The sequence below is a fragment of the Hipposideros armiger genome, unplaced genomic scaffold (assembly GCF_001890085.2).
Source record: "Hipposideros armiger isolate ML-2016 unplaced genomic scaffold, ASM189008v1 scaffold_129, whole genome shotgun sequence".
In the NCBI taxonomy this organism is placed as follows: domain Eukaryota; kingdom Metazoa; phylum Chordata; class Mammalia; order Chiroptera; family Hipposideridae; genus Hipposideros; species Hipposideros armiger.
In genome coordinates this window covers 2710118-2723282 of record NW_017731479.1, presented here as the reverse complement: position 1 = coordinate 2723282, position 13165 = coordinate 2710118, and the positions used below count along the sequence as shown (strand labels likewise).

The window sequence follows — 13165 nt, the reverse complement described above, 5'->3', positions numbered from 1 at the left end:
GGGTTCCCAAAGCCTCTCCTGTCCCCAGCGGCTCCTCCCCTGGGGACCTGCTCTGTGGCGAGCTGACACTTGACCCCTATACGGTGGGGAAGCAGTCTGACCCACCTTGTGTAGCTCTGGCTTCTGGCTAGATGGCTGGCAGAGGTGGGGACCACGAGGTCTCCTCTGCCTGGCGTCCACAGGCCACAGGGACCGGCTCCTGGACAGTCATGCATGCCAGCCAGCTGGGCAGCGCGCTGTCCCTGTGGTGAGGCCGCCCCTGCTCAGCCCTGGGTGCCAGGGGTTAGGCAAGTGCTGCTCAAGGTACCTGGGAGCCAGAGGACAATCCCAGTTGGTCACTCAACAAATGCTGGAGGGATTCTGGTTCCTGGGGCTCAAGGATGAGACAGCCTCCAAAGGGCCACAAGCAGACTGTGCCCCATTTATCTAATCAAGCCATGTATTCACAGAGTCTCCCGTCGTCCACTGGCCCCACTCCGATCTAGAGCTCCCACGGAATGCGGCCACCCCAAGGCTTCACCTCCACATGAAGCCACGTTCTCTGGGACTCCTCACAGACCCCGTTGGGGTCACAAATGCCCAACTTGGCCAATTAAAACAAACTGGATTCAGTTAACTCCCATGCTCCCCTCTTCCCTGGATGTGGGACTTCACCCCCTCCTCTGTGCAGTTCACCCCCTCGTCAACCCCTCCTGCTTCAGAGCTGTAGTGAGGGTTACAGTTCAGCCGTGCAAAGAACCCAGCACAGTGCCTGGTGCAGAGTGAACAGCTGATGAACGTTAGTTGTAATTAGAATCATTATAAAAACATGTTTAAAGGCAGAACGGCAAGGAGCTGCGGGGCGGGGAAGAGGGCCCTGAAAACGGTCTACAGCAGTGCTCTCGGAGTGTGGTCGCGACCAGCAGCATCACCACCCCCTGGGACCCTGTTAGAAATGCAACTCCCAGGCCCCGCCCCGGAGCTGCTGAGTCAGAGATGAGCCGGAGGCTGTGTTCCAGCGGGCCCTTCGGGGGCGGATGCTGGCTCACTGGAGAGCCCCCGCCCTGGGAGGTGCTTCTGGGTGTGAGCTGATGGGTCTGGCCCACTGGTTCTGGATCCTCAGACAAGCTGGATGACACAGTGAGGACACTCCATCTTCCCCTTGAAAAGACACCTGTGATGACCAGGTCCTGCCCAACTCCTTCTTCTGTTTGGGAGAAGAGCCCCAAGTCACCACTCCAGAGGACAATTGTTGGGGTCTCAGTTTGGCCCTGATGAACCCAGATATAAATCTATATTCCACAGTCCCCCATGAAAACCTGCACCACGAGCCTTGCTCTGAAATTAAAAGGAGACTGGTGGCCTTTAAGAGACTGAACTAACTCCATGACCAGATCACTTGGTAAGAGGTGAGTGCCGCTGTGCTCGGCTGGCTTTCACGGAATTTAAAGAATTAAACTTAAGGAGTAAATACACCGTGATAAGATACCTGAAACTGATACCCTGATGCAGGATTTCTTTTAACAAATCTATTTGCTAAGCAAAGACGATGAAAAAGTCATCATTCCTGGAAGCTGATACAGTGCCCAGGGCACAAGCATATTCAATACTGTCTCATCAAAGATGGGGTCATGTTAGGAGAACTTTCTCAGAACTCTGAAGGAGTATGTGGGAGTCTCAACTAATTGATGGGGAACACAGAATTAGCACAGACACTTATAGAGCCTGTTTATTGCATAACTAGCAGGCACAAATTCCAAAACGATTTTACAACGCTTAAAGGGTTGTACAATAATTACAGGAATAGAATGTACAATAAAAATGGAAAACAAGTTCAGAAAAATGGGTGACATGGATTAAAAACACATTTGAATAGAAGGCATCTCATTTTTCCTATGCAGCATTTTCTTTTGTAAAAACAAGGGTGACCTTCAACCGGGACAAGGAAAGAACGAACATTGTTTGGAGAACTCACAGCTGCTGTGGAGGACAAACACGTGCTAGTCTCACTCTTGGTTCTGCAGCTGAAATCTCTTGACGAATTGGACAACAGCTCCTGAGTTGTGCGTTTACAGTTCCAATTACACGAAAGGCTATATTTGATCTTTGGGCCTGATTCCTTGTTCTTTGGCAAATAAGAACTATTTGCATTTGAGGCAGAAGATGACTTCAGTTGAAGGAGCTTTAGGGGTGGGAGCTGTCTCCTCTTCAGCAAGTGCCAGTTTTGTAAAGTGCACCTGTGTCCTACCAGCTTTGGGAGCAGGGTGGGGATTTGAAAATAAAGGGTAAAACAATGACATTACAGAACACACACATTAGTGCAAGGCTATGGAACCCATGTGCAAAAGGCAGTGAACAACCGTTCAGACAAGGTGCGATTGGCCAAAAGGACCAGGGAACGTCAGATACCGGGTCTCAGGTGAGGCCGAGGCAATGCGCAGAGCACTTAAGGAGAAGGAAGGCGTGCAGCCCTCCTCCTACGACACGTCACTCCACCTGGGAACTTCTCTCCGGAGTTTTGGCACTGTGGATTAACAGAGCAAACGTCTGTGGTGTTTAGACCTGGAAATACTTTGTTGGTCTCCAAGTTCCTTGACTTCCTCTAGGGGCACACAGAAACAAAGTCCTCCATCACAGGTCTTTGAGTGTTCGAGTGAAGACACCGCGTCACTCTCCGCAGAGGACTCCTTATTCAGAAGCCCGTCCTCCCTGGGAGGCCAAAGGCACCAACTCAAGACTGCTGCTGGGCCTTTCCGGAGGACCCCACATGGGCTCAACAGGAGGGCGGGTGTTTGCAAGAAAGAGGAGGGACAGAAAAGGTTATCAGACAGTGCTTGAACTTAAGGTAGAAGACATCCTCTGAGAAGGCATACCCTCAGCATCCAACAGGAGCATGGCACTTAGGCTTGTGCAGACAATCAAGTGGATGAGTCGTGTGGAGATGTGGACCCTTCCCCCACGCTACTCAGTATAGCAAAACCTGGCCAAAATGTTCACACACTCAGTAAACCAAACACCATCGTCGTGCTCCTCTTATGACCGCTTATGGTCAAGATATAAAGGTAACTGTAAATAAAACAGTTCTGTGAAAATACAGGCTTATTTAGCACGGATTTAGGCAACTTTGATTATTTTGACTCCTTCACGTGTGTAAATGAGCACCTTGGGACAGAATGTACGGGTAAAGCAAGGACTAACAGCAACTTAACACAGGGTAGGGTGGCCACGTTACAGGGTAAGGCTCAGAGGCTAAACCAGGTGTGACCAGGGAAGCCAGGCCCTCACAGTGCAGCTGACAGGGCCCCAGAGCAGAGGCTGTGAGCTGGCAACCTCCAGGCCATAGCTCACCCACATGTGCGCTGTGAAGATGTTTAGGTCAGTTGCCAACATTTATACACAGAGAGATGGCACAAAAAACATCCAGATTTCTGGTGTCTCTTGAGAAATGAAAGCGCTGGCAACGCCGGGCCCACTTTTGCACATGGCAGCCTGAATGGAGCTGGGGAGCTGCTGTGCCCCCTGGCTGTGCCATGGGAGTCCTCACTGTCCCCGCCCCCACTCTGCACCTAGCTCACTGTATTCCTCTTCATCACTACTGCCTGGCCCCTCTGGTCTAGGTCAGGGTCTGAGCCACACCCACATAAAACGGCTGTAATAAGTGAGGACAGGAAAATGCATTAACATTTGGAACAAGAAAGGCCTTTTGAGCAACTCAGAAAACAATCTCAGTATGTTCCAGAACTTAAACCTGTATGCTCTCATAGCTTTGGGATAGCCGGCAGTCAGCTAGAACACCCTCTCTAAGGAATTCTCGAAAGCTGATGTCTAATTTTTAAGTACCAGTGAGGTAATGGAAGAGAAACAAACTCAGATGATTGTATAAATCTTACCTTAGAAGAAGTCCTTAAAGGTGACGAGCTATGTGGAGCAGGTCACATGAGAAAGCTTAATGGTTAAAGGAGTAACCGAGTTTTGGGTGAGATACAATACCAGGTCAGGGGGTGTAGATTATTTCTCTTCCATGGTTTGTGGCAGTGAGAGCGGAATGGGGTGGTACAGACTGAGTTACGGCCTGTGAGGCTGATGCTCCTCTTTGCTGCATGTCTGGAATGAAAACAGCTAGTTTCCTGTGGTAAGGCAGAGCCATGGACTGACTACGCATCATCATGTGGTGGTGCTCCTACCTAGACGTGGCCGAATGACACATGACGTGGAGGATGAGTACTTGCTAACCAGACGCCATGGAGATTTCAGGACGACAGTAAAATAAAGAGACAGACGATCAAGACAGAAAAATTACAGAACATCTAACGGGATAGAACAGTTAAAAGAAATGGAGCAATTCATAGTTTCCTTCCAAGAGAGATCGTTAGACTAGTTTTAGAAAGTGGCAAAGTCCCGTCTCTACATACATGCTTGGAGATACTCCAAACTTATAGAGTCTTAGAATAGGGTTATTGCACAATGCTTGGTAGGGAACAGATAATGTTGATTTTTTTTTTTTAACCCAACTCTCTCAAGAAAATGTTTCACTAAAAATCTCATTTATAATTTTAACCATAGGCAGGGAGTTTTAAGGGCTGGAAAAGTTCTAACACACTTGCAACAATGAAGCTATGCTTTTGGATGTCTATGATCATTAACTCCACGGTCACTGACAGCACAACAGGACATGAGAAAGTAAGCTGGCAAACAGGCACAAAATAAGGCAAGTGGGTTAAATTAATAGTTGAAAATTTGTTAGAAAACATGCAAAAATAATACTGAGTTTTTTTAAAAAAAGTTTTAAACTTCCATTAAATGTTTGTTTCTATAAAAATCGGAAGAGTTCCATGTCTGAATTTGAAACCGGACTTGGAAAAGCCTAGAAAATAGAAGGGCCAGCAGTCCGCTGTTCAGTTGTTGTTCTCTTTGGTGGTGATGGTGACCAGCTGTTTGGCAGCCTTGGCGATGTCATACGCACACTGGATAACCTGCTGCGTGACCAGCTGGATGTCCGTGGGGGGGCCGGAGTCCCCAGGCAGGGTCTTCTTGCACTCGGACTGAAGTCGATAGGCACTGGATGTCAGTAAGCGAAGGGAAGTCCTCACCATGTCAGACTTGGGTTTCTAAACAGAAAACGCAGCCGTTCACCAAGAACTGCAGGGTAGACAACCAGGAGCAGGGAAAAGCATTCCTCTGAAAACAACTTAAGCTGTTCCACAGGGACAGCAGTTTTGTTGCACTTGTTCAATGGGTGCTCAGAACACGGCAAGCACTGCAAACCCGTGTGAGAGATGCTGAAGCACTCTAACTCAGACGTCTAAGTGCACGCAGTGTCATTTTAGGAGCATGTGCTATTCTGAGGCAGTTTTTGAAAAATATTAATCCACTTGGATAAAATACCCCAGATAAAATTTTACATTACTAATGTTTTTTTGGCACTGGGCTCAAGCATGCTTGTCTTATAAAACCAATATTCATGTAGAACAAAAATATTTCAATGCCCTATATTACTGTTTGCATATTTAAGACTCTTTGTGCTACAAAAAGATTAATAGAATATAAAGGTCAAAATGAAATTTCTTGCAGTTCATTTAAAAGGACCTGAACCAAGTAAGTAGGGAGTGACTTACTTTGGGGAATAATGCTGCCATTTCTGTAACAGCTACGTGTATCCTCTCTGAGCATGGAATATAACTGCAAGGATAGAGAAGAGGTTATTTAAAGACAGTAAAAATAATTCAGAGACAGAGAACACTCAGAGGTCAGCACAGGTTCCATTTATAGTCCCTTAACGAAGGGGTTAAGGCCACAGCCAGCCTGCTGTGGATCCCACACAAACAGAAGGCACTCGGTTTTAAAGCAGGGTCCCCATACTTTTTTGAAAGTTCATTCAATCTAATAAAATCAGTCTCCAAGTATGAAGCACGGGCAGCATACACTACTAGCCAGGTGAGGCCATAAAACAGTTAATCTTATGAAGACAGTCACACCTCCTTAAGTTGGTCTTTTATTTCTTGTGTTTCATCTTCCCAATTTCTTGAAAGTGAAACAGGGATTTCCATGCAAAAGGCCACAGAAGTTAAAAATTAAAGACTGAAAAATAGTCCTTAGAATTGGAGCCTACACCTCAACACCCACATGTCTTTTAACCAATTGACACTTCTAAACTGCTTCCGTTCATGCATTTGAATTGTTGAGATGTCAAAAGCTTTACTTTGGATAAAGAGGAAACACTGAGGTCAGCTTCATATACTTGTTCAGACACTTACCCACTTTCTCATGAGGTCACCCTGACTTTGTTTGTAATAAAATGCTGTGAGCAGTCATCACTCTGCTTGTTGACAAGCTCAAAGGAGACAAGCACATTACATTTACCTGTCCTCAGCCTTTCTCCCAGGCCACAGGGCCTCTTAAGGGCCTGAGATGACACCATGAGAGCTGAGGCTTCAGGAGCATGGGCTGCATGCCAGGCTCCCTTCTCAGTGCTTTGCAGAGACTTATGGGAGACTTATCCTCCCAACAGCCCTATGAGGTTGGTACTACTGGGTTGCTGGAAAAGTCATGATGTATTTTTTCTATGATTTTCGTTGCAGAAATGCGTCATGACTTTTCCGACAACCCAATATGATCACGCCCACTTCTCGAATGAGGACACTGAGGCCTGGAGAGGTGGAGAGCTTGTCCAAGGTCCTACAGTTGGTAAAAGAGGTGAGATCAACCCTGGCCATCCAGCATCTGGGCCCGGGACCCTCACGGCCACACCACAGGGCTCTCCTGGCATCAGACAGGCAACAGATTCACATCTTTTTTACAGCAAGCCTCTTTCCATTGATGACTGGTGATTCTGACATCTTAAGTGATGAGAATTGGAAGAACTGAGACTTTGGTTTCATTCTCAATTCTTATTCTTAGCATTGTGACAAGCAACATAGAGGGCTAGTTCCCTGGACCTTAAAAATGTTAGGTTTCTGCCCTGAGTAGTACATGTTACAAGGTGCAGAGACAAAGACAAACTGAAGATGGTATTAAGTGGCAGTTCTTAGTTACCACATTGCCACCAGGCCTGGGTTCTGCTTCTAAAAGAACTGACCCACAGAGCCCAGGAGGGAAATGGGACATGGGAAAAGCACTTTAGGGGCCTGTTTTTAGCATGTTGGGAAATAGGGTGTGAACACACAGTTTGGGCCTGACACAAGAACCCACGTGGTGTGTTTTACAATTTCCCTTCTAAGATACAAAACCAATGCTGTTTGGCATCCATCCTAGCACTTAAAGCCCTCAAGTGATGTGCTTTCCCCATATTTTAAGTCATGAAGTTGGCTTCTGCTTAAAGATCGTCATCAGCGACCTCTGTACTTCATCTTTGTAAGAAATCTAGTATCAAAACTATTTCAATAAAGATTGTCTACGTTTCAATGAAACCATTACATTTCAAGAAAACGGTTTACATTATCTCAAAATGCCTTCAAGTAGGAAATCCTGACTTTTACCTTTGTTAGCAATTAGAACCATACACCATGTAATAACAAAAGTGGCAATGCATGAGTTATTTAACTTACAAACATGAAGGGGCAACAACCCATTTGGTCACATAGACACTCGGAGAAAAAGGCAATGTGCACAGCAACCACTGTATCAGACCTAAGTGTTTCTTGAAATAGTATGTCCATTAATATCACAGTAACTGAGAACCACCCCTAAGAGTTTTATGTTTTGCTGGTAGGGTTTTCATTTTGACCCAGAAATAGAATTCCCCCTGCTAAACAGAGAAATTTTTCCTAAGGACAGCTCTCAAAAACTTATTCACTATAAGATATTTAAGGAAGTCCTCAAAAGAAAGCACACAGTTTAATGAGAAAGTCTTCCTCCTCTTCCAGAGGGAGTTCATGTTCAGAACTTCAAATTATCTTTCTTCAAAAAGGCTTTTGTGCATAATATGTGGTAATCATGAATTGTGTAATTGTGCATGTGTGTGTGCACACACGTGAACATGCATGAGAGAGAGAGAGAGAGAGAGAGAGAGATAGGCAGGGAGCAAGGCTAGAGGCCCAGGGGATGGGAACAGGCTGAGGGAAGGTCAGGGGCTGGGAGGAACTTGCTCGGCCCAGGGGACCAGGACCAAACCTGAATGTGCCCATATGGACTACTGGTCTACTTAGGATGAACGTAAGCAATGGATCAACAACAGGAGAAAACAAGAGGGAAAGATATGGGTTTAATTAGTACAATGCAAGGTTATAAATGAAAGCACCTTGGATATGTAACTAACAAGAGATTTTACCAGAACATCGAACAATTTGTAAAATATAAATTCTCTAGACCAATTCTGGTTTAAACCAAAAGAATGAGCTAGGGCCATCCAAGTGGCTCAGTTGGTTAAGAGCGCGAGCTCTGAGCAACAGGGTCACCAGTTCAATTCCCACATGGGCCAGTGAGCTGCGCCCGACCTGAGCTGCAGCTGAGCTGCCAACAGGTGGCAGGATGGCTCCGCTGCTGAGAGCATGTGCCCCTAACAACAAGGATGCCAGTTTGACTCCCGCATGGGATGGTGGGCTACGCCCCCCACAACTAAGATTGAATACGGCACCTTGAGCTGAGCGGCCGCGGGCTGCCTAAGGGCGGCCGGATGGTGACTGGGCTTGGAGCTGAGCTAGCTGAGCCTTCAACAACTAAGATTGAAGGACAACAACTTGACTGTTCCCCTTCTCCAATTCCCCAACTCTGTTCCTCTTCCCCAATTCCCCAATAAAGTCTTAAAAAAAAATGAGCTAATGATTCAAATCTCTGTATCATTCTCTCATGGTCTTAAAAAAGGAAATCAGATCATAACACTTATTGAATTCGTACATTAAAAACAACAACAACAACAAAAAACTTCCCCAATTGTACCAAGCACCATATTGCAATCTTTGAAGCCAGAAATGGCCTCAGGGCAGATATTTATATTTTTGACAAGTATCAAAGAGAGCAATGCAAAGTAAGCACATTTTTTTGTTTGTTGGTTTGAAATGTAAGCATGGCATTTCTGAACTGGGGGAAATGAAAAGCGAAGCATGTTGTTAAATGGAGGGAGAGCACTAGAAAATGAGCTCATCTGGTATCAAGATCACTCTAAGGACTGCACTTGGAAAGCCGGGACACATTTTGCTTTAGTAAATAAGATAATGAAGTAGCTTGTTGCCAAGGCTGTGGTGCGCTGAGCAAAGGAACTAAACACCTGTGAGGCATGAAAGGCGTGCGATAAAAAGGATGCGTGGGGAAGGAGGAAGATAAAGAGCTGTGTAATTTTCATGGAAGGAAGCCGAGAAATTATGCCGGTTCCTCTTTCTCTCTGAGGATCCTGCAGCAGTCTGGCCATGAGACTAACTCATCCTTCCATAAACACTGACTTCCTCTCCTACCGGGTGGGAAATAATGACACTGGGAGAAGTCTTAGCTGTATAAAGAAAAGGGAAAAGGACAGGAAAAGGGGTTAGCATGGCAGCATCAGGAACTCAAGAGAACACAAAAGACACTGGGGCACCTTTACGTGGAAGAAGAGAACAGAGAGGAGAAACAGCAGCACTGTGGTCCCTGAACAGTTGTTTGTACAAGGCACGGAGAGAATTCTTCAAGGAGGACCCTCGATTTTGCTGACCTAACGCAAAGAAGGAGAATGTTCTTCAGTTTTGGCCAAACGTTGTCGTTTTCCTAAACTCCGTGGGGTGATGTTACAGTGTTTCATCAGTGTGTCTAGATCAGGCCGGCCACGTGAATCTAGGACATCCCCCAGAACAGTTAACAACTTACCCGAAGTTCTCAGAGGACCAAAGGATGAGTTAGAACAAGAGCCAGTGAGCAGGAACTCTGCTGATAATATGGTTCTGCTCAGAGTTAAGCAGATGCTTCTCTCATGAGCAGACAGTTATCTGGATTGTGATTTGATCAGCTGTGGCTTGTAAACTGCTTGTTTCTTAGACTTTCACACACACACACACACACACACACACACACACACACACACACACACACGAGACAGGTAAGGAATCAGGTTCATTTCAGGATACCTTTTATGGCAGCAGACTTACTCCTAGCTAAGGAGGTCACAGGGAGCAGCAATGGCGAGAAGAATCAACTGCAAGTTCTCAGGTAGCTCCTTCCCCCGTCCATCTAGAATTAGGAATATGACCACCCCAGCTATGCTGCAATTCTATTCCTAGAGGCATTTATTTTCAGAGCACTTCAAAACAAGATGAAAACTGAAAATACCATGTAAAAAAACAAAAAAAACCCAAATTTACAAATTTGTGCTTAAGCCTATTACATAATCCTGAAATTTTTAAAAAACCTTTAAAATCAGAACCAAAAAAAATTCCCTCATAGTAACTGGAGCAGCATCTCTTCCAGAGCACGTACACACCTTCTCCCAGGGAAGGATGTTCAAGCCCCTTACCTGTCATGTTTATTTTCTTGGGCTGCTCTCAAGAGCTCCTGTATGTTTTTGGTGATCTGTTCAGTCTTCCGGATGACGTCCTCAGTGCTGGGGAGAACGGGGCTTGGGACTGTGTGGGGTTCTGCCATATCTGGTGCTGAGCTGTCACCTTGCCACAGGATACTCCTCTGCCTTCCCTTCCTGCTTGACCTGTGAACATTGAAGAAGTGGCTAAATGCAGCAGGAGCTTATCAGCTGCTTCTCTGCTCCTAAGAGCCACTGCGTGTGCATCTGCTGAATGCACGAGCAGGCTGCTTTTGTGGTTTCCTTTATCCTGTCTGGCAGGAGTCTCATGGTGAGGCTGTTTATCAACAGGTAGCCACAGCTCATAGGGAGGCTGGTTTATTCTACCGTGGGGCTGGAAACTATGAGTCTTGCAGAAAGGGTCAAGATGGGAAAAGGGAGGGAGTAACTGGAAAGGGGAGGGTGTGCCATTTTAAACGCATCCCTAATTGAGTCAGTTCCTTGGGGTACAAATGCAGAATATAACCTAACATTGACTTAACACATACAGAGACCAGACACGTGTGTAACATGCAGCTAAAAGAAAAAAAGGCCCCTGTGGCGATAATGGGATATGAGAAGGGGTGTGAACTATGAACTTATGCCTCAATATTTTAAGACCTTATGGGTCTGAAAGTAGACAAAAGGGGTGCAGGTGATGAACTGCATCTCCTGACCACGGCCTGCTAGTTCTCTGGTTTAGGAGCCCAACCCCCGGTACATCCTTCCTGCAGATGTACCCCATGTCATCTGGGTCTGTGTCATTAGGAGTGTTGTCATAGTCACTTTCAGGTGTGCTGTTCTGCTTCTCCAGCCTGGATGCCTACAAGAGAGAAAAGGTGACCTGCATTACTGTAGAGTACAGGACACTTCTTAGGGGCCTTTCCCAGGAATCATTACCTGTTAGGCTACATGGCCTTCATGTTCCAGATCTCATTTGGGACAGAAGCCAACACTTTATTGAAAATTTAGTAAAAGATGAACAATGGATCCAAAAATGGTCTCTTTCCTTCTTTGCACCATTTTCTTCTTAGCTCAGTGGCTACTCCATAAACAGATCCTTGGTACAAACTAACACAGACACACAAGGCAACACACCCACATTTATTTCTCTAAGGAATGTGAGTTTATAATATGACACCCATTTAAACAGAAAACATGGCAGCACTTATATACCCATAGACCTCCAGCGCTAGAAGCTGCCTGCAAATTATCTAGTCTAACGCCAGTAGAGAAAATGAAGGGCCCGTGAGAAAATGACCTACCCAAGGCCACACAGCAGAAAAACAGGACCACGAACCCCAGTCTCCTGTCTCCTGCCATCTTCAATGTTCCTTGCCTTGGGCTGAGGATCACCACTGCTCAAAACACATATGGCTCTCTAAGAACGACCCTCAGAGATGGTTTGTATGAGCCACACAAGAAACAGTATTGTTAACTTATTACCACATGTTGTTTGAGAACTAAATGGATTAACTCAGTGTGACACTTGGTTTCCAGCCACTTTTAACTGTTTCCCAAAACATCCAATGCTTAAAATACAAAGATTTGGTACAACTGTGGAGATTAAAAAATGGGACACAGATTCAAAATAGCAATCCTAAGAATATTTTGAGCAAATGGCAGCACTGCTAAGTATAGGGGCTTCCAGGGTGACAAAATCTGAAGAGGGCCACATTCCTTTGAAGGCAGCTAGGTTAGTTCTGGAGTGTTTAATAAAAACAATATTCCTTAGTATTTATTTTATCCATAATGTTTGAGAATTTCTTCATCTAGAACAGAAATCGGTGGAAGCTGATTTAAACTTAAACTGACCTACTGCAAAATACAAATATAAGCTATTTCCAGCTCTACACCTTCAATTTAATCCAAATTAATCAAACATGAGACTAAGGAATTTTACTGATACTACAATAAAATGTGGCTAAAGATAGAGCTATATAGTTGACCCTTGAACAATGCAGGTAGGTGTAAACTACACAGGTCCACTGACACAAATTTTTTTTTCAATTGACCCAAACAGTTCAAACTGCATTGTTCAAGGGTCAACTGGTGATTGGATCTGCATATGCAAAGGGCACACTTAAATTATAAGTGGATTTTCGAATACAGGGGTGGTTGGTGCCGCTAACCCCCCCGTGTTGTTCAAGTGTCAGCTGAAAGCTAAGAGTCTTGTTTAAACATATGGAGACCGTGTAACTTCATTTAAAAGAATGTCTTCTTCAGAGTAGGTCCGTTTGAGGAAGTCTACATAAAGTCTAATATTTGTTCCTTACTGATAAAGCTGCCTGGCCCTCTGGAGGCCCTATGTGGATAGGCAAGGCAGCCAGTCCCCCGCGGGGAAAGACTACTTGTTCACATCACACTTTGCTCAATATCCCTATTGCCCCTCTCAGGGCACATGTTCTCTCATTGTCTGCTGAGGTCTTTCACATTCCCCCCAAGCACTCCATTTGGTTCTAGCCACTCTAATACAAAACATTTATACTGGGCTCCTAAAATTCATTATGAACTTTACCCACTCAAATTCGTCTGGCAAATGATTACAAGTGTGAGCTTGGAGCCATATGGAAAGTCTGTAAAGCTACGTTCCGTAAAACCTGCTACAACTTTTAAGGCCCCTTTGTTCGTATCGCCTATCAGCAGGCAGTTCAGCTTCACCTGCTGCCTTATTTTGGTCTGGCTGTATGAAATCAATCAGTTATTGGCTGCTGGAGGTCTAGATGG

The 13165-nt window shown here is 45.3% G+C and overlaps 1 protein-coding gene across 11 annotated transcripts in view; it reads right to left on the bottom strand.

Annotated features, from left to right (window-relative positions):
* Positions 1-1682: 1682 nt before the first annotated feature.
* The window catches only part of GIT2 (GIT ArfGAP 2), a 49280-nt gene continuing 37797 nt past the window's right edge, over positions 1683-13165 (bottom strand). For 10 of the 11 annotated variants that reach the window (XM_019649096.1, XM_019649100.1, XM_019649095.1 and 7 more), the window contains 4 exons: positions 11179-11261; positions 10397-10585; positions 5595-5658; positions 1683-5087 (listed from right to left, as the gene is read on the bottom strand). In XM_019649096.1, the coding sequence (XP_019504641.1) occupies positions 4875-5087; positions 5595-5658; positions 10397-10585; positions 11179-11261 (549 nt within the window). In that variant the 3' untranslated portion in view covers positions 1683-4874. Of the gene's footprint in view, positions 5088-5594; positions 5659-10010; positions 10114-10396; positions 10586-11178; positions 11262-13165 lie in introns of those variants that run through there. The other variant, XR_002124741.1, reaches the window with a different exon arrangement.